This window comes from Petromyzon marinus, chromosome 8, assembly GCF_048934315.1.
Source record: "Petromyzon marinus isolate PM22_M1 ecotype Great Lakes invasive population chromosome 8, UKy_Petmar_22M1.pri1.0, whole genome shotgun sequence".
NCBI classification, from domain to species: Eukaryota; Metazoa; Chordata; class Hyperoartia; order Petromyzontiformes; family Petromyzontidae; genus Petromyzon; species Petromyzon marinus.
In genome coordinates, this window is record NC_133674.1 from 9851028 (window position 1) to 9876189 (window position 25162).

At 44.6% G+C, this 25162-nt stretch overlaps 1 protein-coding gene across 4 annotated transcripts in view; it reads right to left on the reverse strand.

Annotated features, from left to right (window-relative positions):
- Positions 1 to 25162, reverse strand: part of LOC116940217 (folliculin-interacting protein 2-like) — a 61930-nt gene extending 36768 nt beyond the window's left edge. For all 4 annotated transcript variants that reach the window (XR_004402517.2, XM_032949683.2, XM_032949682.2 and 1 more), the window contains exons 1-2: positions 24980 to 25162; positions 13695 to 13809 (exon numbers count right to left, since the gene is read on the reverse strand). Coding sequence is in view for 3 of the 4 variants with exons in the window: in XM_032949683.2 (XP_032805574.2) it covers positions 13695 to 13809; positions 24980 to 25080 (216 nt within the window). In the remaining variant the exon portion in view is untranslated. The remainder of the gene's footprint in view (positions 1 to 13694; positions 13810 to 24979) is intronic.

A 25162-nucleotide genomic window follows, 5' to 3' on the forward strand; every position in this document is an offset into this window, starting at 1 on the left:
CCTTTTAACAATGGGTGCCTCTGCGGATGTGTATGCTTTAACTTTTAACATAGCTATTTCTGTGACCAGTCACCAGCTAATCATTCAGCCTTTTCAATGCTAAATTTTATGCTAATTCCTTCGTCAAGGCTCTTTGTTCCTCTCACACAGCTTAAAAGCCGTGATCTGAACGTGGCTCTCTCACTCCAGCGCTGTCCTACCAGACAGTCTCGCTCCCTTCACCTGATGAAGGCCTCTTGTGTTGTGGCCGAAACGTCGTGAGAATATTATTGTGTTATTTTATTTTATCAATTTATTATTTTATTCTCATTCTACGTGACTTTACCGAAAGAACCAAAGAAGATGAATCATTGCAGTCACGAAAGCTTTAAATCGAAATTTAACCGCCTCTACGGGGAGGGATTCCACACATCCTTAAGATCATTCAACAGACTTCGGGATAAGAAGGCTCAACTAATCGAGTCTCTCACCTTTCTGAAGAGATGCCGCGACTCTAAGGTAATACCAACCGCATTTACACTAACCTCTGCTGTTGCAACTTCTCTCAATGCAAAACGAATTCTAGCTAGAACTAGCTTCGCTCTTATCTCGGAAAAAATCAGACTTACACGCACCGAACTCGATCAGTTAGACAAGACACTCTACAAATCACACTTAAAATTGACAGCAACAATGTCTACATCGGATTGGGAACATGTAGACAATATGACTACCTCTTCGGCTGCCACTATGTCGAACAAATGTAGGGACAATTTGATTTCCAAATTCAATCACCTCTCCAGCAAAAAATCGGATCCACACACCGAAAAGATAGACGTCAACAAAGTCGTAATTAATCGCAGTAACAGTTCCATTTCTGATGGTCTGAAATCCGTTTTAGCTAAAGGTCTAAACTTTGCTGTCACACCGAGACACTTACCGGTTAATGATATCATTGCCCATGTCGACGTTGCACTCAAGGGCTTGAGTCACATCTCTGCAGACGTAGCAAGATCTGAAATCGCTGCAACCCTCAAAAACGCTAAGTTGCCACCTAGCAACATCAGCAAAGACGAACGTTTTGAATTATCTCAATTAAAAAAGAGGGATGATATTGTCGTTCTCTCAGCCGACAAAGGCAATGCCACTGTCATCATGGACAAAACAGAATATAACAACAAAATTCAAGAACTACTCAACGATGGCAGCTATACAAAAATAAAAAGAGATCCCACCAACAGCCTGGTCACCAAAACGAACAAAATTATCTCTGATTCAACAGCATTAATTGATGAGAACAAACAGTTCTTGTTGAAACCCTCTGCTGCCAGACCACCAAGATTATATGGCCTTCCAAAGATACACAAAGAAGATACACCCCTTCGTCCCATCGTCTCTACTATCAGCTCCCCCACCTACAAACTGGCACGTTTTCTGGCTGATATACTGCGACCTTTCACTGGAAAAACCACCTCTGCGGTACTAAATTCTACTCACCTGGTATCGACAATCAAAGACATTTCCCTGTCCCCAAACGACCTGCTTGTCAGTTTTGATGTGGTGTCCTTGTTCACCAAAGTCCCGGTACCTGACACCATCGCTATCATTGAAGACCTGGTTCATCAAGGACTGCATACTGATGTACCCCCCCTGGTGAGACATTGCTTAACCAACACATACTTCACCTGGAATGGAACTTTCTACAAACAAACTGAGGGCACCCCAATGGGCTCCCCTCTATCTCCGGTTGTAGCCAACGTATTCATGGAAAAATTTGAAACTGACGCCATCCAGACTGCCACTCTACGCCCGACCTTATGGAAGAGGTACGTTGATGACACCTTTGTCATCTGGCCACATGGCCAGCCTGCTCTAGACCAATTCCGCGACCACATCAATTCCATACACCAAGCCATCAGATTTACCATGGAGGTCGAAAAAGATGGCAAACTACCCTTTCTGGATGTCTTAATTAAAAGGAGACATGATGGTTCAATGAGCCACTCTGTCTACAGGAAAGCTACCCATACAGATGCTTACTTGAAACCGGATTCCCACCACCATCCATCCCAGAAGAACTGCCTCATCAAGACTCTATACCATAGAGCCCAATGCATTTCCGACCAGGAACACATTACCAGTGAACTCAAACACGTACACCAGGCTCTCAGGGCTAATGGCTACTCCGACTACACAATCCGCAAAGCCATCACTCCAGTCATGAAGAAGGATCCTCTTGTGGAGCCACTCAAAACCATCACCTTACCCTACATTGCAGGGGTCACTAAAAAGATCTCCAAAATCCTGAATAAACACAAGATCCAGGTCCGATTCAACACAGTACACAAAATCCGTGATTTAGTTCCATCTGTAAAAGATGCTCTTCCAGACATACAGTACCCGGGCGTTTACAAACTAAAGTGCCTCTGTGGTAGTAGCTACATTGGAGAAACCAAAAGACATATCTCGGATCGCATCCGCGAACATAAAGCAGACTTGAAACACGGTAAGACGAACTCCTCTGCCGTGGCAGATCACTGTTACAATTCAGTGGGCTCACATGACATTGACTTCTCCAAGACGGAGGTTCTTTGCAAACCAACTGGCTACCATGAGAGATTCGTTCATGAGGCCATTCACATATACAAGCACAGAGACAATTTCAACCGAGAAGATGGATTCAGGCTCAGTAACCACTGGAAAGATGTGTTAAATCATTTCTGTTCTTAATTAATTGTAATTTTACGATGACCTTCAGACCGCAGCTCTTTCGCCAGCATTGCCTCTTAATACCTCTCACACCACGGTTAATGGTATGGTTTACAACATGGAGTATACTAGGGCTTCGCAGCTGTCTCTCTCCCCCTCCTCTGTTCCGACCATGGACGAACTCGTCCGTCTGAACGGGGCCCGTAGCTATCCGTGGTATGGAAATTTGAGGGTAAGAATCCACCCATTTTTTCGCCATATAGCATTGTGATATATAACGACTTATGGTTGGTAGCTTAGCTGATTGGAGAATATAGAGTTTATTGATAACATGAAGGTAATTTATATTTTAGTTTTTATTGGTTCACTATATAGTACTGTGAATAGCTCAGATTTGTAGTCATTTCTGTGACCAGTCACTAGCAAATCACCCAGTTATTTCAATGCTAAATTCGCCTAGTTATTTCAATGCTAAATTCTCCTGTTTTGATTTGTACTAAGTGCCTCGGTGAATGTGTATGCTCTGACTTCAACGTAACTATTTCTGTAGCAGTTACAAGCGAATGCCTTAATTTAGCTATTTCAATGCTAAATGCTATGCTAATTCCTTTTAACAATGGGTGCCTCTGCGGATGTGTATGCTTTAACTTTTAACATAGCTATTTCTGTGACCAGTCACCAGCTAATCATTCAGCCTTTTCAATGCTAAATTTTATGCTAATTCCTTCGTCAAGGCTCTTTGTTCCTCTCACACAGCTTAAAAGCCGTGATCTGAACGTGGCTCTCTCACTCCAGCGCTGTCCTACCAGACAGTCTCGCTCCCTTCACCTGATGAAGGCCTCTTGTGTTGTGGCCGAAACGTCGTGAGAATATTATTGTGTTATTTTATTTTATCAATTTATTATTTTATTCTCATTCTACGTGACTTTACCGAAAGAACCAAAGAAGATGAATCATTGCAGTCACGAAAGCTTTAAATCGAAATTTAACCGCCTCTACGGGGAGGGATTCCACACATCCTTAAGATCATTCAACAGACTTCGGGATAAGAAGGCTCAACTAATCGAGTCTCTCACCTTTCTGAAGAGATGCCGCGACTCTAAGGTAATACCAACCGCATTTACACTAACCTCTGCTGTTGCAACTTCTCTCAATGCAAAACGAATTCTAGCTAGAACTAGCTTCGCTCTTATCTCGGAAAAAATCAGACTTACACGCACCGAACTCGATCAGTTAGACAAGACACTCTACAAATCACACTTAAAATTGACAGCAACAATGTCTACATCGGATTGGGAACATGTAGACAATATGACTACCTCTTCGGCTGCCACTATGTCGAACAAATGTAGGGACAATTTGATTTCCAAATTCAATCACCTCTCCAGCAAAAAATCGGATCCACACACCGAAAAGATAGACGTCAACAAAGTCGTAATTAATCGCAGTAACAGTTCCATTTCTGATGGTCTGAAATCCGTTTTAGCTAAAGGTCTAAACTTTGCTGTCACACCGAGACACTTACCGGTTAATGATATCATTGCCCATGTCGACGTTGCACTCAAGGGCTTGAGTCACATCTCTGCAGACGTAGCAAGATCTGAAATCGCTGCAACCCTCAAAAACGCTAAGTTGCCACCTAGCAACATCAGCAAAGACGAACGTTTTGAATTATCTCAATTAAAAAAGAGGGATGATATTGTCGTTCTCTCAGCCGACAAAGGCAATGCCACTGTCATCATGGACAAAACAGAATATAACAACAAAATTCAAGAACTACTCAACGATGGCAGCTATACAAAAATAAAAAGAGATCCCACCAACAGCCTGGTCACCAAAACGAACAAAATTATCTCTGATTCAACAGCATTAATTGATGAGAACAAACAGTTCTTGTTGAAACCCTCTGCTGCCAGACCACCAAGATTATATGGCCTTCCAAAGATACACAAAGAAGATACACCCCTTCGTCCCATCGTCTCTACTATCAGCTCCCCCACCTACAAACTGGCACGTTTTCTGGCTGATATACTGCGACCTTTCACTGGAAAAACCACCTCTGCGGTACTAAATTCTACTCACCTGGTATCGACAATCAAAGACATTTCCCTGTCCCCAAACGACCTGCTTGTCAGTTTTGATGTGGTGTCCTTGTTCACCAAAGTCCCGGTACCTGACACCATCGCTATCATTGAAGACCTGGTTCATCAAGGACTGCATACTGATGTACCCCCCCTGGTGAGACATTGCTTAACCAACACATACTTCACCTGGAATGGAACTTTCTACAAACAAACTGAGGGCACCCCAATGGGCTCCCCTCTATCTCCGGTTGTAGCCAACGTATTCATGGAAAAATTTGAAACTGACGCCATCCAGACTGCCACTCTACGCCCGACCTTATGGAAGAGGTACGTTGATGACACCTTTGTCATCTGGCCACATGGCCAGCCTGCTCTAGACCAATTCCGCGACCACATCAATTCCATACACCAAGCCATCAGATTTACCATGGAGGTCGAAAAAGATGGCAAACTACCCTTTCTGGATGTCTTAATTAAAAGGAGACATGATGGTTCAATGAGCCACTCTGTCTACAGGAAAGCTACCCATACAGATGCTTACTTGAAACCGGATTCCCACCACCATCCATCCCAGAAGAACTGCCTCATCAAGACTCTATACCATAGAGCCCAATGCATTTCCGACCAGGAACACATTACCAGTGAACTCAAACACGTACACCAGGCTCTCAGGGCTAATGGCTACTCCGACTACACAATCCGCAAAGCCATCACTCCAGTCATGAAGAAGGATCCTCTTGTGGAGCCACTCAAAACCATCACCTTACCCTACATTGCAGGGGTCACTAAAAAGATCTCCAAAATCCTGAATAAACACAAGATCCAGGTCCGATTCAACACAGTACACAAAATCCGTGATTTAGTTCCATCTGTAAAAGATGCTCTTCCAGACATACAGTACCCGGGCGTTTACAAACTAAAGTGCCTCTGTGGTAGTAGCTACATTGGAGAAACCAAAAGACATATCTCGGATCGCATCCGCGAACATAAAGCAGACTTGAAACACGGTAAGACGAACTCCTCTGCCGTGGCAGATCACTGTTACAATTCAGTGGGCTCACATGACATTGACTTCTCCAAGACGGAGGTTCTTTGCAAACCAACTGGCTACCATGAGAGATTCGTTCATGAGGCCATTCACATATACAAGCACAGAGACAATTTCAACCGAGAAGATGGATTCAGGCTCAGTAACCACTGGAAAGATGTGTTAAATCATTTCTGTTCTTAATTAATTGTAATTTTACGATGACCTTCAGACCGCAGCTCTTTCGCCAGCATTGCCTCTTAATACCTCTCACACCACGGTTAATGGTATGGTTTACAACATGGAGTATACTAGGGCTTCGCAGCTGTCTCTCTCCCCCTCCTCTGTTCCGACCATGGACGAACTCGTCCGTCTGAACGGGGCCCGTAGCTATCCGTGGTATGGAAATTTGAGGGTAAGAATCCACCCATTTTTTCGCCATATAGCATTGTGATATATAACGACTTATGGTTGGTAGCTTAGCTGATTGGAGAATATAGAGTTTATTGATAACATGAAGGTAATTTATATTTTAGTTTTTATTGGTTCACTATATAGTACTGTGAATAGCTCAGATTTGTAGTCATTTCTGTGACCAGTCACTAGCAAATCACCCAGTTATTTCAATGCTAAATTCGCCTAGTTATTTCAATGCTAAATTCTCCTGTTTTGATTTGTACTAAGTGCCTCGGTGAATGTGTATGCTCTGACTTCAACGTAACTATTTCTGTAGCAGTTACAAGCGAATGCCTTAATTTAGCTATTTCAATGCTAAATGCTATGCTAATTCCTTTTAACAATGGGTGCCTCTGCGGATGTGTATGCTTTAACTTTTAACATAGCTATTTCTGTGACCAGTCACCAGCTAATCATTCAGCCTTTTCAATGCTAAATTTTATGCTAATTCCTTCGTCAAGGCTCTTTGTTCCTCTCACACAGCTTAAAAGCCGTGATCTGAACGTGGCTCTCTCACTCCAGCGCTGTCCTACCAGACAGTCTCGCTCCCTTCACCTGATGAAGGCCTCTTGTGTTGTGGCCGAAACGTCGTGAGAATATTATTGTGTTATTTTATTTTATCAATTTATTATTTTATTCTCATTCTACGTGACTTTACCGAAAGAACCAAAGAAGATGAGAATCATGTATTAAAACATCAGTAAAGTATCATGTACGAGGTGGTAGACGAGGTTGGAGGAGCTGCTGTGCTCCCAATCCGGGTCACTCGGAGAATCGCTCCAGGAACTCTGTGGTCCGAGTGATGCCCCAAGTCTACATTTCTGTGATGAGGTTTTTTTAGGTGGAGCCCAAGATTATCTGCGTCTCGCGAGTTCTCATCTGGCTAAACAAATAAAATGCTAAAATAATTATGACCGTGACCACGAATCGTGGTAATCGAATTGCGGGAGGTGGGGGGGTCTGGTTGGCTCGGAGCGTTCGTTGCTCTCATTGGCCGCCGAGCGAATGATGGGGGTGGGTACGTTTCCTCGGCAAGCACTGCCACTTTGTAGATTTTTCTTTCCCACCCCCCCACCCCCCCCCTCGGAGAAAAAATCCAAAGAGAAAGTGCGTCATAACAAATTAGTGTTCCACAGGGTGGTGCTCAACCAAGTCAGTCTCTACTCAGTTTTGGCCCGAGTAGACCCGAGGCGCAAATAATTTTATTGATCTAATCGCTCCTGATTTGCGCATCCAGGAATCGTGCCCCAGTCTCTGGGATAGCAGACCGGAGTGCCAAGCAGCAGAACCACTTGGTCAAGATGCAACTTTGGCCACACGCAATGAGGCCGCACTGGCCTACAAGGCTGGATCGGGTCGCAAAACTGATGCGCACCAACAAATGGCATGCAGAATATGTCTTAGTTATTACTGCACAAGCAGGAATTATTATTTTGGTTTCAAGCTCCAAACCTTTATTCAATTAAAAACTTATTTGACTACAGACATTTTAAATCGGCGCTTATAGCTGTTTTGCCTTCATAAAACGCAAGATTTCAAAAGAAATATTTCTACATGCTATTTGTATATACTGTATGTTGTATGCATGTATAACTTATTTCGCACCGTACGTAGCCAATCATGGTCATCGGAGGTGCTATAAGGATTATATTGATTACCGATCAAATAATACAATTTTTATTTCTGATGAGTGCTGATGACAAAATCGCACGGAAAGTTTATCTTGCAGCCAGAGCGCCTGCTGATTTGGTGACCCAATGACATTCAACTGCCTGGAACCTGAGCAGTGCCCATGTGGAAATGCCACAAAGTAGGTAAAGGGATGCGAGTAAGGACTGGGGCAGTCAGTGGTGGGAGGGGGGGGGGGGGAAGATGGAGTTTCACAAACAGACACGCACACAAATACATCTGTCATCAGCAGCAATGGGCTTGCATCAATGCGACAACAAATGTGTATGTGCATGTGATGGCAGCCTTGGCAGAAGACAACAACCGTGACCTTTGGTGGTGGTTTTACAGACTGTGCAACACCAATTGGTCCCCATTCCACGTGCGCCTAAAAAGTGATCCATCAGCTGTCCACAAGTAAACCTCGCCAAGTGGAACAATGGTGGATTTTGACACGTCATTCCGCCGAAAAAGCAACGTGATTTGCTGTGAGAACGTGCCGCCTTCATTTAGCACTGACAGACTCCAAAGCCGTGCAAGCCTCTCGTGGCACGGATCTGCAGGTCTTAATTTAAACACGGGGCTATTTTGAAGAAGGTCAGGTTGCTTGACAGGTTTGTTTTATTGCCCACAGGAGCAAACAAGCACCTCTGGTGGCCCAGGAACCGAGCCAGCCAGATGAATGAGTAAGGTGTGTAAACCTCGACCCACTTGGTCAGCTCGTGTGGCCCAAATAATCATCAAGTGGAAAAAAAAGCTGTCTAATGTGACATTCATTGAATCAGCGACTGTTCTTATAAAAGGATCAATTGACCTTGGCTGCACACGTAATACTGCGTGGCGTCACCACCACGAGCTGCCCGTGGGAACACTGCGACCAGGGGCAGAGCCAGGGGGGGGGGGTGACAGGGGTGACAGTCTGCGTATAAGTGTACGACACTCGGTCTGGCGGACTCCGTGCAACTGCATTGTCAGAGTGTGTCGCCAACCGATGGCGTCTAGTTCAACAGCCTGACTCTCTCTAAATCATTCTTGAAATTAACATTTGTTGAATGTCACCCCGGCCTGAAATCCTGGCTCCGCCCCCGACTGCGACCACTGCACCCTGGGCTGTACGTGGTCAGGAACCTCCCGACTAGAGAGGTTCCTGGCCAGAGAACATGCTGTTTGGTGGTACACATGTTGTTTATGTCGTTTATTGTGAAGTTTCGGTCGCAGTTCCTATGATCACTATTACATTGCTTTTATGGCTTTATTTTGGTGATTTCGAAAACGTTTTTTGGTTTGGCCATGTTTGTTTGTTGTAGTACGGAGTTAAACTGATGGCTTTAATCGAAGTTGTCTTATGGTGGTTGTTGTTGTTGTTCGACTTGCATCCCACTGGGATTTTTGCACACAGCGTTGGTGTACTGTGCTTTTTCTGGAACAATTTTGCTGTTTTTTCCTGGATTTTTCTGTTTGCGCATAGTCACTTTAAGACAGTTTTCTTGTTCATGTTTTTTGTTTGTTGCAGTTGCACCCGATTCAAGAGCTGAATGGCTCACAGGGCTATACCAAATAAATGAAAACTGAAACCGAAAGAACATGGACCAAGATCCAGTGAACTGCAAAAGAGGCACTCACGTCCTCCCGAATGATAACCAGACCAAAATTGTTCCCAATAGATGTTTTGTTGTTGGGACAGATCGTGTAAGTAAAATGGCTTATCGTAAAACAGTACTCCACCCAACACATGCAAATAATAATAGGGTTGTCATGGGAACAAACGTGCCGATTATGACTCTTTATATTGGATGCAAAAGCCTACATGTTAAAAATAATTCTGTCGATGTCCCAAATCCAATCAATAGCTGTAAGTACACATTGTAATAGTGGTCACGAAATTAACAACTTCTGTGCAGATAGAAATATGAACAGGTTTTGCCAAGTATTGTTAAAGTGTTAATGCCCGTATAAATCAACTTCAGTCCAACGCATCTTAACTGCCATCCTGTGATCGACAAATCCTCGTCATCTGGTTATTATTGGCTCGTTCAGGCTCCCCATTGAAACCAAAGCCGTGGGGGGGGGGGGGGGTGGCACAAGATATGAGGGGGAGGGGCATGGCCACAGTTCAGTGCCAGCATCGTGCCACGAATTCCGCGCACGGCACCGCCGAATTAATAAAAAGAGCGTCGTCGACGCGTTCAAATCTGTAGAGCAGAGCTCCTCTGTTGTGCAACAAAGTGAGGAGACATTGGCCGCAGCGAAGAAGGACAGACAACAAGCGTTACCCTCAGTGTATCTGTGGCTTGGTGTCCCGGGTGACATCTGGATCCCGTTACGGGGAGCAACCCACAATCAACATTTTTTTCGTAAATTTTCGAGTGCAGCAGGCGATAAGAATAACTCGCCCACCGCGGCTGCTTGGATGACAATTAACCCATCATACAGAATATACACCGATCGGAGCGCATTCACGTTCACGCACGCAATGTCATGCGTGTATCACGACTTTAAGAATCGATGTTAACCTCTTCCTCATTCCGATGTGTGTGTGTGTTCGGAACGGAAACCGGAAGAAAAACTAACTTTATTGGCATGTCTTCAGGTCAGAAGATTGACCAAGGCTCCCACAAGCCCATGCGGGAGGGTGTGTGAAAGTTTGGCGCCAGCGATCATAGAGCGCGGTCATGTCACTACAGTTCTATGTGGCGAGTACAATTTCTTTAAAAACAACAGCACTACGCCTCTCTAGATAAAATTAACGCTAACCACTTGCACGTTGCGAGATTCAGCAGTGAATGGGACCCACCCTTATCGGAACAAGGAAAGGGTTTATAAAGCCATCAATCATTCCAGTACCAAGTGTGCAGATACGGGCTCACTTATGCTTCTACCCCTTTTGATCTCCATAAAACAGACAAAGAGATGAGGCATGCAGGAAAATGCATCTCCGAGCTTGTGACGAGTCTGGCGGTTGCAGCGCAACATTACAGCAGGGAACGTAAAAACGCAAGAGTATGACAAATCCTGGCCTTGGTGATGATGTAGAAACGCAGGGGGTTAAGAACGTAGCCTCGTCGGCCCTGTAGATGCGCGTAGGTGGGATGAGTCTTTGCCATAGTGGAATCCATTCACAGGCAATACCAGTAAGGGTGCAGGGCGGATATGGCTTTTACGGTGTCGAGTGAAGATTTCAACGCTAATTTCACATTCCGGGTAAAGCAGTCGCCCTCATTTATGTTTATTATATTGCCAAATGTGCCGTCGGCACAATGTCATTAGACATTTCTTCCGATAGGTGTTTGTTGTGCAGTCATTAGAAAACACTTCAGAACATTGTTTATTGAGAGACAGCTGCCTGGACTCAAACCCAGGTATCGGTGGTGCTGGTTCACGCTCTGGCATCAGACTCAGATCCCCCTCCTGCACTCGATTAATGTTCAACTCGATAAAAAGGCCTATCAAACACCGAAACTCTCGCCTGCTGCTGTGGCTGCAGGATTCATTCAAGCTGCGCCCCCCACAAGGAAATTTGGCAACGATGGATTTAAATCTGCCGTTGCTGCAAGTATGAAGTAATTCAGAACGGTGCCACAAATTGCTAGCCACATTACAAGAGTCAAGGAATCAACTGTTGAAACATGCTCATGGTCTACCTTTGGTGTTTATTAAATCAACACGAAGTGTGTTTTTGCACTTCCATCCAGTGTACGCAGTAAATGTAACATTTGATAAAAATTTGTCATCTTCTTGAATAATGGGAAAAAAATTACAACGCGATATATTTGTCATCCCCGTGTCAACCATCAGCTAGGAGGAATGCTTCCCTGCTGTGTGTTTTTACCAGGTGAAATTTACCGAGTTACGAGCTCTTTTTCAGAGGTGACCTGGCCACGCATGATGATAGCGCATCGCAGTGGCTGATATCACCATCACACACGGGAATCTGTCGCAGTAGCGAAGTTATCTAATCGCATGTTTCGAAACGTGGGAGGGTAAAACCAGAGGACCCGGAGAAAAATCCACGTGACCACGAGAAAAACAAGCAAATTCCACGTATACAGGCATCGTCAGGGTCGGGGGTCAAACCCACAACCTCCTTCATACCAGGCGAAGGAGATAAGATCACCTTCACCACAGCCGGTGTGATGCGAATTGTTGGGCCATAGTTCATGGCAGTGGTCAGTGCGGTTTGGTGAGAGCACAGTACTCAAGCAGCTGCATCACTGATGCAAATCAGTCAAATTGGGCGGACTTTGGAACAGGAACGAGAAGGCAGAGCAGGAGAGTTGCCACCCATCCAGGTGCGACCTGGACAGTCGGAGGAATTGGTGTCTGTGTTCGGGTGGCAGGAACTGATTTACACTGAGATCTGGTTGCCGGTTATTGTACGACTGAGAATTGTGTCCGGGTTTGGCCTCTGGTGGAGAAGGGGTCAAACCAAATGCTGCAGTGAAATCTAAACACCGTGGTCAAGAATTATTTAAAAATTAATTTACAATATGAAATGGGAGAAACCCTTTAGGTGAACGATACTTGAAGTCAGGAGGTGGACAAAGGATCTACGTAACACGGCCCGGTGGATAATGTCACGGAAGCACATGTTTGTACTGATACCGCAAGGGGATGACCCACAATGAGAGGTGGGGGGAGGCCGAACGCAGTTGCGAAACTGGTCTGGACGAATTGTGCCAATCCCCTCAGCAGCCAATTCTAATAAACCCTCAAACTGACAAAACACAATGTGTACACATTAGGCAGGAGTTGTTCACCTTTGTTCCGCTATCTGACCACAACTTGTGTACCACACTACCAGCCATCGCATATGGATTGTAACATGGCAGATGTATTTATTTACTTATACAGCAAAAAGTGCAGAAGGCAGCATGAAGAATAACACACGGATCAATGAATTGTAAAAAAAAAAATTAGGCAGGATATTGGCTAAGGACACCATGTGGGATCGGGCAGGACAATACAGAAGGGACGCTGGCCAAGTGGACAAATGAGTGACAGAATGCGGAAACGGAATGTGCCAAGAGGGCAACCATGGCAAGATAAAGCACCGGGATCAGTTCACGTACAGGATTGTCGCAATGCAAAACCTCGGGGGATGGCAATAGTGGTGAGATAATGGCTGATGATCATGATGATGACGAACTTGAACGATTACGTGGCACTTTAGAAGTCAGTTTAGTGCAGCGTCTTGGTTGTATTTGTACGCGACCAGTGATGGCAGTGCTATTACCGATGATGTTATGGCTGCAAAACGGACGCTCGGTATGCCGTCAGAACAGTGTTGGTGGTAACAGTGGAAAAAATTAACCGTGGTAAACGTAGTAATTGCCATGGTAATGGTATCGATAGCGTTAGCATTTATTGTTTTATTATTATCCACAATGCTTTGCCAAGTTCTGGCTTAAGGCCTACGCATGACATGTTGGTCAAAGGAGTTTGTTTGGCCGTACTTCTGTCCTAGTCAGTGCGAGTTGGAAGTTGGGGTTCAGGACCGGTTTGGATGTCGTTTGGCACCGATGTTAGCCGTGGCCAGGGCATCAAACGCACATCAGAGTTCATAGTGCAGCACATGGACCTCTATGCCACCATTCCACTTTTCAACAGCAATAACAGCCATGGCTCAATAAGGGACAGTCTTGGTAATCACTGCAGTGGCTGTCTTCAAGCCGAAAACAATGACGGTGCTGACGCCGATGACCTGGTTTGGGCTGTGTAGTGACCATGTGGTGGCACCCTAAGTGTCAGCATGGTGGGGTTGGCAGCAATACCGGGCTGGTTCTCGGGAGCTTGCGCACAGTCTTGGAGTCGAAGAGGAGCTGTCGCCCACGGCGCTCGCAGTCGCGGAAGACAACAAGGCGGAGGTCATCATCGCCCGTGCACCACCTGGAAGGGGCCGCACGGGACATTGAGCGGCAGGTGCTTACATCGAAATGTTTCAACCACCGTGCAGCTCCGCCTCGACTCCTCTCACAGCAGCACAACACAGACCACGTGACCACGGGAACCCTCACAGCTTCGCAGACCATGCTGAACAAGACTCGACGGAGCAATCTGAGATTTTCAGCCTGCAAAGCCTCAGAGTTTTTCAAAATTTTACAGAAAAAGAGAGGGTAAAAGGGAGGTATTCCTCATGCTTGTAATGTTTGGTCAAATATCTGGGAATGAATCAAGGGCAACTTTGAAACATAACTGCATGAGTTTTCGCGGTTATGTCGTCCGGCTCTGCCGACGCGATAAAAATCGGGTTGTACCGATCCGTGTTCCGCACGATGCCCGGTGTTTTGCTTTATGCGCCGGGAAATAAATCGGAAACTGGCGCTTCTTGAAAAAGCTTAATAAACAATCCCGTTAATGTTCTCTGTGGTGTTCCCGATAGGACTAACAGCCATAAGTGTATGAGAGGAGCACCTTAAAAGACAACGGGAAGATTCACTCACTTTCAAACAGTACAGAACTGGATGTCGTCACCCTTCAACTAACCCACACATTCCACATCGACAAACGTATTTCCCTGTACAATCAACTGGTAGCCCCTGACCCAGTGCAGGAAGTTCCACGTTTCTGTAATGTGTGTCTGTCTCAATAGGGCAACCAGTCGACTTCACGTAAAGTAGCACATTAAGTACTTATCATCCTCAAGGGGGTACGGTGGACTGAGTTAACCCAAACCAACTTTGAACTCGAGGTCGTTTGACTCGTGATTATCATCAGTTACCAGGAACTTCGAGTCAAGCACTCCACCACAGCACCACATGGCATGATAAAAAAAGATCATTTTTTACCTACAACAAATCTAATTTCATTTTTATAATAATTGAGAATAAGCCAAAGCAATAAAGGATTCCCATGCAGACCCTCTGAAAGTGTAACACAAGCCGAGGCCGGGGCTCTACAGGGCTGTTTATATCCGGCAGGGAGGCCCGATTGCTGTGAATTTGTTCAGACGCGCGCACGCACAGAGATCACGAGTCGTCATGCCAGACGCGCATGCCAGGCTGACTCGCAGTGGCACGTGCTCACCGCCACATGTGCTCGCACGCACACACGCAATCCCGTGCGTGTTACAGATTTTGTGGTCCGAGGGCTTCCCCCCCCCCCCAGACATCACGAGGAAGGTAGGAGCATGACACCCCACCCTCCGATGTGTTGACACGCTGCCAGCGGAGGGCCACCACACAGCGCCCCGAACGCAAGCCCTGTGTGCACTTGTTTTGTCACCGTTTCTACAATCTGCACCACAGTGAATGTATGTATGTTGGGGAATGCAATGACATGCGGTGATCATGTCTACTGGCTTCAGGGAAAAAAGGCCATACCAAAGGTCAAAAATTTAGCTTTGGCCACGATAATTGTAAAAGGCGTCATTGAATGGTACGCAAAACACCTTGACACCAATTCTAACTTTGTACGTGATGAAAAATGCATCGGAAAGAAAAGTACCTATTCTACCCTCAGTAGGATATTCTAGAATAGTCTACCCTCAGTAGGATATTCTAGAATATACACAACCCCCCACCTCCCAAGGTGATCAATGAGGATGTAAAAAAAAAACGACCTCCCAAGGGGGTATTTCATAGTTCCATTTATTTGGTATAGCCCTGTGAGCCATTCAGCTCTTTAATAGGGTGCAACCGCAACAAACAAAAAACTAAAATATTAACAAGAAAACATCTTAAAGTGACTGTGTCTTAAAGCGACTATTTTTGCAGCTTCAGCACTTTAGGCCAAAATATATATTTGAGGCCAATGGAAGCATCGACTTACGATGAAACTTGCGCTCTGCAGAAACCGAACATCATAACAATTCACTAACAAAGACACCCCCATCTAGCCTCAAGACTGTTGGGGCAAGTTCTGTTATCGAGAACCTATGATGGCCGACACGGCACACATGGGGGTGGGTGGCCAGCACCACACCCGGCCGCCTTTTTATCCCCAGTGACAATGTTTACACACCTCAATAGGTACTCATTTAAGGCTTAGTCGACCTAGGGGAGGTCCAGGACCAGTTCAGATAATCACTAGTGTCAACCGTGAGCGGGAATCGAACTCGGGTCACTGGGTTCGTAGCACAGCGCGCTAACCGCTACATTACCGCTCCCCAAAGACACGCACACATGCACACGGCAGCTCAGTGGGTACATTTGTTCGGTACAACCAAGCCCACAGCCATCTATTTATATTACACTCATTGTAAAATAAATCACCACAAGCCATTTATAAACCTCGACATGCACGCTGGTGTAAATTGAGAGCAATTACTTGCATTGTTTGCCTTTCCTCAACAATTTGTTTACCGAGAGTATGCCCAATCACAAATAACTAAGAGGTTTTTAGCAGCCTCAGGAGTTGCGTGGTCAAGCATAAAAAAAACGAGACGTGGCTTCATGATGTAACGCGAGTCGAGGATACCCAGCGAAGACTTCCGAGTGGCATATTGCACGTGACCATTACAGTACACCGTGTGACATTCAGACTTGGGATGCTGGCTCTAAAACTATTTAGCTTTTTACCAGGGACTAAAACCCACCAAGTCTTATGCACTTCAGTGCAAGTGAAAACATTTCCAGTGCAATTTTATTTCTCTCCAGAATTGGCCAAATTCAAATTGGTTTCCATTGAATTATAACAGTATGTGATGTGAATATAAAAATTTTTTTATATAATTTTGGTTCTCAAGAATGCCTTTCGGGTAAAATAAAAAATTGGCAGCTCCAGACTTAAAAAAGTCACAATATGGTAACAGAGCAAACTCAGAAAAATACCTCGCAAGTTACAATGACAACAGCATTTCTCTTTACACGAGTGTGAAGAGCAATACCTCAATTACAGCTGCTTTCTTCATCGGTTTAAATACATTGGTAGGTGCGCACGTGCCGTTTCACCAAAGCCTAATTTGGATAGATGTACGAGCCGCTGGCAAGCGGCCACAAAGACGAAATGAAAATGATACAAGCGAGCAGTCACTGTTGCCACCGGTGGTGTTGCGCGGACCGAGGACAAGGACTCGCAATGAATCCAATGCGTACGTGCGTGACGTAACAGCACTTGCCCTCACATCACCTGGGCGAGTGAGCACGCAAACCATTGTTTGTCCTGCTATTGATTTTACGGCACTTCTAATACACGCTCGCTCTAGTTTGCTCGCTCTTCTTTGCTTCGCATTGTGCAATTTTACTCGCCATTTTCTAAAATTATATTTTACCCCAGGTGTCTGTCAGTAAAGATGCTCATCTTTAAATCGGTTCGCGAAGAACGACTACGGTGCTTAACATGGTGGGAGGTTCGGTCCGGTAACAATGGTTGTCGTAACAATTACGTGCCCTTTCGCCTGCATGAGGACCAGTTAGTGATATTTAAAATCCACCACCACCACCGAGAAAAGTTTCAGATCTCGTTAGCACCACCAAAAATCAATGGACAATGGATGTATGCATGTGTAATGACCGGGTGCCACCTGTCGGCCTGAAGGGGTAATCGCTGTTATGGGCACGTTACGTAATGTCTAATCATGAGGGAGGCATATCTGGGGTAAAGGTGAAAGGCGGAATCAATCGGGAAGCTCCGGGAACCTGCTCGAAGGTTCTGGAAGGAGGCGTGGCCGGAGGTGGGGCTTGGTCGCACCGGAGTGTATATAAGGGGGGCCCCAAACCAGAGGTTCGGTGCTGTTGCGGGTCCTGGCTGCGTGCTCGCAGTCATCTCTCTTCGTCGTCCGGCCACGTGGCCGATCTTCTGCAAGGCTCTCATCTTCACCGTCACTGCGCTAGTCAGACAGCTGTGTAGTTGGACGCCGACGATGGGGTTGTGTAGAAGGGTCGGCTATGTGTAGCTACGTAGAAACGTTACATAGATGTATCGCCCAGTGTTGTGCTTAAAGTGACAATAAATAAGAAGCCTTCTACACAACATGGCTCAGAAGTCGCTCACGACACGTGTCATGCAGCTCTCAGACACCGTCTTGTTCAGTTATGTCTATTTTTCATTAATAAAGTTCGCACACTCACTGATAACTTAACGAGTGACCGCAAGTGACTATATACACTTGGGAAACTTAGATAATTCAATTCCGAGACAACATAACTCTAGCCTTCCAAGACTACAAGGTGCATACTCCATGATGATAAAGACGATCCGCTCCATGGTGACGACAGCGACGGGAGTTCCCCCACAACAGCAGCCCAGAGCCCCGGTTCGTGCCGGCTCTTATCCCCCTCACGACCCGGCCACGCCCCTATTCCCGAACTCTCTCTCACCGCACCTGGCCCTGTCTGTCTTTGCCCTTATTAAAATTTACGACTGTTAGTTCCCGTGCTTCCCCTCACACGTCAATGCTTGTTGCATCATTCATTAGTAGCAACCACTTAGGTCCCACATTACCCTAACGTGACCTTGTCTGTTCGTTATGTTAATCAGTAACAATGGCCACGGGAAGCCGTACTGTCCCTACATCACCCCGCACTGCCCTTACATATGCATGCAGAACTTCTTTGCAACTGTACGTAGCCAACAGTATTAATTGGAGGTGCGGGGGAAGGACTAACTAAACACAAAAAGGATGATCCGTGTAAACAAAGACTGCGACAATAAAAACAGACATGTGAAAAGGGGACAAGGCCAAGTAAACACCGTAATATACAGCAGTTCTGAAGGTGCCTATGATCAAATCTCGTAAAAATTTGCCTGGTCTGGTCCAATCACGCAAGCCAAGCAGGTTTACGTAAAGGTAGGAGTGTTCAAAAGAGCCACCCCCCATGTAAAAGAGGTTGTAGCAGGCCGCTGCAGAGCTATGTTACGGTGAGCAAGTCAAGACAATTTAACTTGTTTAAATACGTACAAATCGGCCACTCAAAAGCAGCATCACATTAAAACTCAAACCGAGATTAGAAATTGCTAAGTTTGTTTTCTCAAACTGCCTATTTCTCCCTCTAAAATTTACCAGGCTCTCGTAGGTCCATTCGCTCTTTCTCTCCCCCGGCCGCTTCGGGGTGGATTTCCACACAACTGTCTAAAATTTACCAGACTTGCTGGGTCTTTCTCTCCCCCGGCCGCTTCGGGGTGGATTTCCACACAACTCTCTCTAAAATTTACCAGACTTGCTGGGTCTTTCTCTCCCCCGGCCACCGCGCGGTTGATTTCCACACAGCTCTCTCATTGACATGCTAATTTCTCGGCTCCAGCAGACCCACCTCTCTCTCTTTCTGCCCCCCCCCCCCTCTCTCTCTATTTAAGGCCACGACACAGAGGCATTGGGTCTCTGTGTCTCGGTGTTGTCTCTCTCGGCGTGTCTCCGTGTCTGTGTTTTGTCTCTCTCTCAAATTTAGTTCTACCCGAGGACTGCTTGTGTTGCAATCGAAACGTCGTAGTCTATTATTTAATTTATTTTCTTTCTACGTGACTTTACCGAAAGAACCAAAGAGTAATGAGAAAAAGTATGTAAATACTTTTCAAACTATCTACAGTTGTTTTAAAAAAAATACATAAAAATAAAGTTGTGGTTGCGAGTTCGTTTTTGTATACAAGTGCGAAGAGATGTGTTTTGAGTTGTTACTTGGAGTGGTGTGTGGATTCCTTTGGGGAGGTTGCAGATGGCAGAGCAGCAAAAAGCATTGTAGTACTTTACTTCTATGCTTCAACATCTACACTTCCAGCATTCAGACACCTGCACCGATCTGTGTGAAGGTCAAATAACCACATGGCATAGGAAGGTCCTCATCCAGCAGTGGATTGTCAAAGTTTAGAAACTCACATTAAGCCAAAACAAATATTAAGTGCATTTGTGTTTATAAACCGACTATTACAGAACCCTAAAGAGACACAAAAATTAAGGTAGGGATTATGATAGTTGTCAAGTTGAGAAGTTGTGGCTTTTACAAATTGCGCATGTTCTACAAATCAAAACGAAGTTTACCTTTGTGAGTTTATTTTGGGCCATTTTTGAGCCAAATTACTTCAGCACAAGTCTTCATGGTCACATGGCCCCCAGGATCCAATGAAAGACAGATAGGTTTTCAAACCCCCCCCCCATTCCCTTTGCCAACACTTCAACTGGGTGGGCTTTGCATTTTTATTCGGGTTGACTCGATACGGCGATACTTCGATATATACCATACGATAATCAGATTTCACCATTACACTCCCGGCTTACTAAATATCGCCATATCGGGATTACCGTTGCAATTGTTTTTCTCATTTACTTTCCTGACGACATACTTTTGAAATTACAAACTAGACTCTTGAAAGTAAATAGCAAAAATCACGATTAAAGTTAATTAAATGTGGCGCTTTACGAAATGTCATTTGCGGTAATTGAGCTCATGGCAATTATATGACACCATCACTTTAATCGTTGCTGGAAATATTTATATTTTTACTTGCAACTTAACAGCTTATGCGTGACACGTGCTATCGACTGTTCTGCTGCAATAATTAAAAAATGTATGGGGAATCTGCTTGTGGAGTGAACAGACGTTTAAACGTTACAGCCATTTTGATGAATACGTGCAGTAGACGCATAAACACAACAAAAAATATGAAATGCAGTTTACGTGATGAGAAACTCATAATCGTGATCATCGTTAACATCGATGATTACAGGAATGAACACCACTTGGCCCCAATTACCTGCACGTGCCCCCAGAACAACGTTGACTTTTCAATGCTGTATTTAAATGGTGCTGTTTCTCTATGATCACTCTTGTTCTACGCTTTTGTTTTACGAAATCATTATTTGTACAATACCTTGTTTCCGTGTGCAGTTTCCAACGGTTCTATGCAGCGTGTTGGTCTCTTTTTTGTTATCCATTCTGGTTCTCAATAAACTTACCCAAGTGAATAATGCATGGGTACGCATTCATAATGTCCACATGCTCACGGGGTACACGTATAACGTCTGTATTTTACACCATGGGCAGTTGTATGCATTAACTTACCCCCCCTCCCCCCCCCCCCCTAAAATCATGGCACATTCTCAATTGTGCTTGCGACATTGCGTCTTTACAGGACAAATCTAAGATCCACTCGGAATCCTTGCAGTTGAACAGTGCCATCCATCACCTTGTGTCTTGACAATCGCCCCTGGAAGCGGATGTCATTACATTCGCGTCTCGAGCGACTTTAATAATAAGGGTCATCATTACACACAAGTTGCACGGTGAAAACGTCTTTGGCACCATACGTAGCCAACCCCGCTAATCGGAGGTCCAGTGGCTTTGTTCACATCTGCCCTTTAACCTGCCCTGCAATGACCGCTTGAGGGGGTATGGTTAACAAAATAAACTCAATTGTGTCGACACAAAACGTATAAACCAACAACATTTAAGTAATATTCTTGGTTCTTTCGGTAAAAGTCACGTAGAGGGGAAACAATAAAATAATAAAAAACATAAAACAATAAAATTCTCACGACGTTTCGCCAACACAAGCAGTCATCGTCACCTTGCAGTCGAAACAGTGGTGAGAATTTTATTGCATTATACATTTTTTTAAATCATTATATTGTTTACCCTTCTACGTGACTTTACCGAAAGAACCAAGAATATGAATCCCCCTGCAGTCACGAAAGCTTTTAAATCAAAATGTAACATTAAAGTCCACCGGTATATACACGAGCTATCCGTGGCAATGTTGACCTTTACAAACTTGCACTGCTGCGCGAACTCTCTCGCTACTTGCTCAATAACCTACGACTGCTTGGGGCCGGCTGTGGTGGAGGAATCTCGATTAGTTTGCGGTACGAGGAACCACGGTAGAGGCCACTATACAAAGAGCGATAAGAGTAACACGAGTGACTTGGTAAGCGCTTGATCCATCAGTCACACACACACACGCGCGCGCACACAGTGAGACCACGACCACAGCTGATGTTGCTGTTATAGAGATCGGCACACACACGCACACACCGCGAGCATGAATGGCTCTGCGTAGTTGTACACTGCGAGTCGTGGATATGTATGGTACGTGGTGTGGTGTAGCTGCAGGCTTTGTTTTTCGCGTCAAAATGTGTCGTTAAACCCGCCGCCACCCGACACAGCCAATTAGTAAGGTTTGTAACGTAAACAGAACGTGCTAATTCGTTACTAGTACAGCACGCCGGCGAGGCTAGTTGTAATTACTGGCGAAACGTCGTACTCGGATTGTAAATGTTGTGGCTTGGCTCTCCAACACGCCGGTTAGTGCTGTACTAGTGACGAATTGTCATTTTTGTTTGCGTGACTTACTAATTGGCTGTCGTGTTTAACGACACATTTAGATATTTACGCTATAGAACCCCAAAAAACCCTATAATATGGATATTGGTCGCGAAAGCCTACGCGTTAAACTATACTGTAGCTATCCAAGTGTGTAGTGTATACTGTAGCTATCAAGTGTGCTGTGTATATTGTAGCTATCCAAGTGTGCTGTGTACATTGTAGCTATCAAGTGTGCTGTGTATATTGTAGCTATCTATGCGTGCTGTGTATATTGTAGCTATCCAAGTGTGCTGTGTATATTGTAGCTATCTATGCGTGCTGTGTATATTGTAGCTATCCAAGTGTGCTGTGTATATTGTAGCTATCCAAGTGTGCTGTGTATATTGTAGCTATCCAAGTGTGCTGTGTACATTGTAGCTATCAAGTGTGCTATGTATATTGTAGCTATCCAAGTGTGCTGTGTATATTGTAGCTATCCAAGTGTGCTGTGTACATTGTAGCTATCAAGTGTGCTATGTATATTGTAGCTATCCAAGTGTGCTATGTATATTGTAGCTATCCAAGTGTGCTGTGTATACTGTAGCTATCCAAGTGTGCTGTGTACATTGTAGCTATCAAGTGTGCTATGTATATTGTAGCTATCCAAGTGTGCTGTGTATATTGTAGCTATCAAGTGTGCTGTGTATATTGTAGCTATCCAAGTGTGCTGTGTATATTGTAGCTATCTATGTGTGCTGTGTATACTGTAGCTATCTATGTGTGCTGTGTATACTGTAGCTATCTATGCGTGCTGTGTATATTGTAGCTATCTATGTGTGTTGTGTATATTGTAGCTATGTGTGCTGTGTATATTGTAGCTATCCAAGTGTGCTGTGTATACTGTAGCTATCCACGTGTGCTGTGTATATTGTAGCTATCAAGTGTGCTGTGTACATTGTAGCTATCAAGTGTGCTGTGTATATTGTAGCTATCCAAGTGTGCTGTGTACATTGTAGCTATCAAGTGTGCTATGTATATTGTAGCTATCCAAGTGTGCTGTGTATATTGTAGCTATCAAGTGTGCTGTGTATATTGTAGCTATCCAAGTGTGCTGTGTATATTGTAGCTATCTATGTGTGCTGTGTATACTGTAGCTATCTATGTGTGCTGTGTATACTGTAGCTATCTATGCGTGCTGTGTATATTGTAGCTATCTATGTGTGTTGTGTATATTGTAGCTATGTGTGCTGTGTATATTGTAGCTATCCAAGTGTGCTGTGTATACTGTAGCTATCCACGTGTGCTGTGTATATTGTAGCTATCAAGTGTGCTGTGTACATTGTAGCTATCAAGTGTGCTGTGTATATTGTAGCTATCCAAGTGTGCTGTGTACATTGTAGCTATCAAGTGTGCTATGTATATTGTAGCTATCCAAGTGTGCTGTGTATATTGTAGCTATCAAGTGTGCTGTGTATATTGTAGCTATCCAAGTGTGCTGTGTATATTGTAGCTATCTATGTGTGCTGTGTATACTGTAGCTATCTATGTGTGCTGTGTATACTGTAGCTATCTATGCGTGCTGTGTATATTGTAGCTATCTATGTGTGTTGTGTATATTGTAGCTATGTGTGCTGTGTATATTGTAGCTATCCAAGTGTGCTGTGTATACTGTAGCTATCCACGTGTGCTGTGTATATTGTAGCTATCAAGTGTGCTGTGTATATTGTAGCTATCCAAGTGTGCTGTGTATACTGTAGCTATCCAAGTGTGCTGTGTATACTGTAGCTATCCAAGTGTGCTGTGTACATTGTAGCTATCAAGTGTGCTGTGTACATTGTAGCTATCAAGTGTGCTGTGTACATTGTAGCTATCAAGTGTGCTGTGTACATTGTAGCTATCAAGTGTGCTGTGTATATTGTAGCTATCTATGTGTGCTGTGTATATTGTAGCTATGTGTGCTGTGTATATTGTAGCTATCAAGTGTGCTGTGTACATTGTAGCTATCCAAGTGTGCTGTGTATACTGTAGCTATCTATGCGTGCTGTGTATATTGTAGCTATCCAAGTGTGCTGTGTATACTGTAGCTATCTATGCGTGCTGTGTACATTGTAGCTATCAAGTGTGCTGTGTATATTGTAGCTATCTATGTGTGCTGTGTATATTGTAGCTATCTATGCGTGCTGTGTATATTGTAGCTATCTATGCGTGCTGTGTATATTGTAGCTATCTATGCGTGCTGTGTATATTGTAGCTATCAAGTGTGCTGTGTATATTGTAGCTATCCAAGTGTGCTGTGTATATTGTAGCTATCAAGTGTGCTGTGTACATTGTAGCTATCTATGCGTGCTGTGTATATTGTAGCTATCTATGTGTGCTGTGTATATTGTAGCTATGTGTGCTGTATATATTGTAGCTATCCAAGTGTGCTGTGTATACTGTAGCTATCCACGTGTGCTGTGTATATTGTAGCTATCAAGTGTGCTGTGTATATTGTAGCTATCCAAGTGTGCTGTGTATACTGTAGCTATCCACGTGTGCTGTGTACATTGTAGCTATCAAGTGTGCTGTGTATATTGTAGCTATCCAAGTGTGCTGTGTATACTGTAGCTATCTATGTGTGCTGTGTACATTGTAGCTATCAAGTGTGCTGTGTACATTGTAGCTATCTATGTGTGCTGTGTATATTGTAGCTATCTATGTGTGCTGTGTATATTGTAGCTATGTGTGCTGTGTATATTGTAGCTATGTGTGCTGTGTATATTGTATTAATGTGTATGTGTATATTGTATTAATGTGTATATTGTATTAATGTGTATGTGTATATTGTATTAATGTGTATGTGTATAATCGATGTAGTTACTAACGCCCACGTGTGCGCGGCTCACCCCGGGCACGGCTGCCCCGGCTCGGCGCCGGCTGCCCCCGCCTCGTCGGGGCCCGGTGCGCAGCCCCGCCGGAGCAGCTTCTCCAACAGTCCCGACGGCATCGCCTCTCTTCTGCCGCCTACACCTCCTCCTCGTCACCGTCTCCACCTCTTCACCACCACCTCATCACCCTCCTCCCCTCTC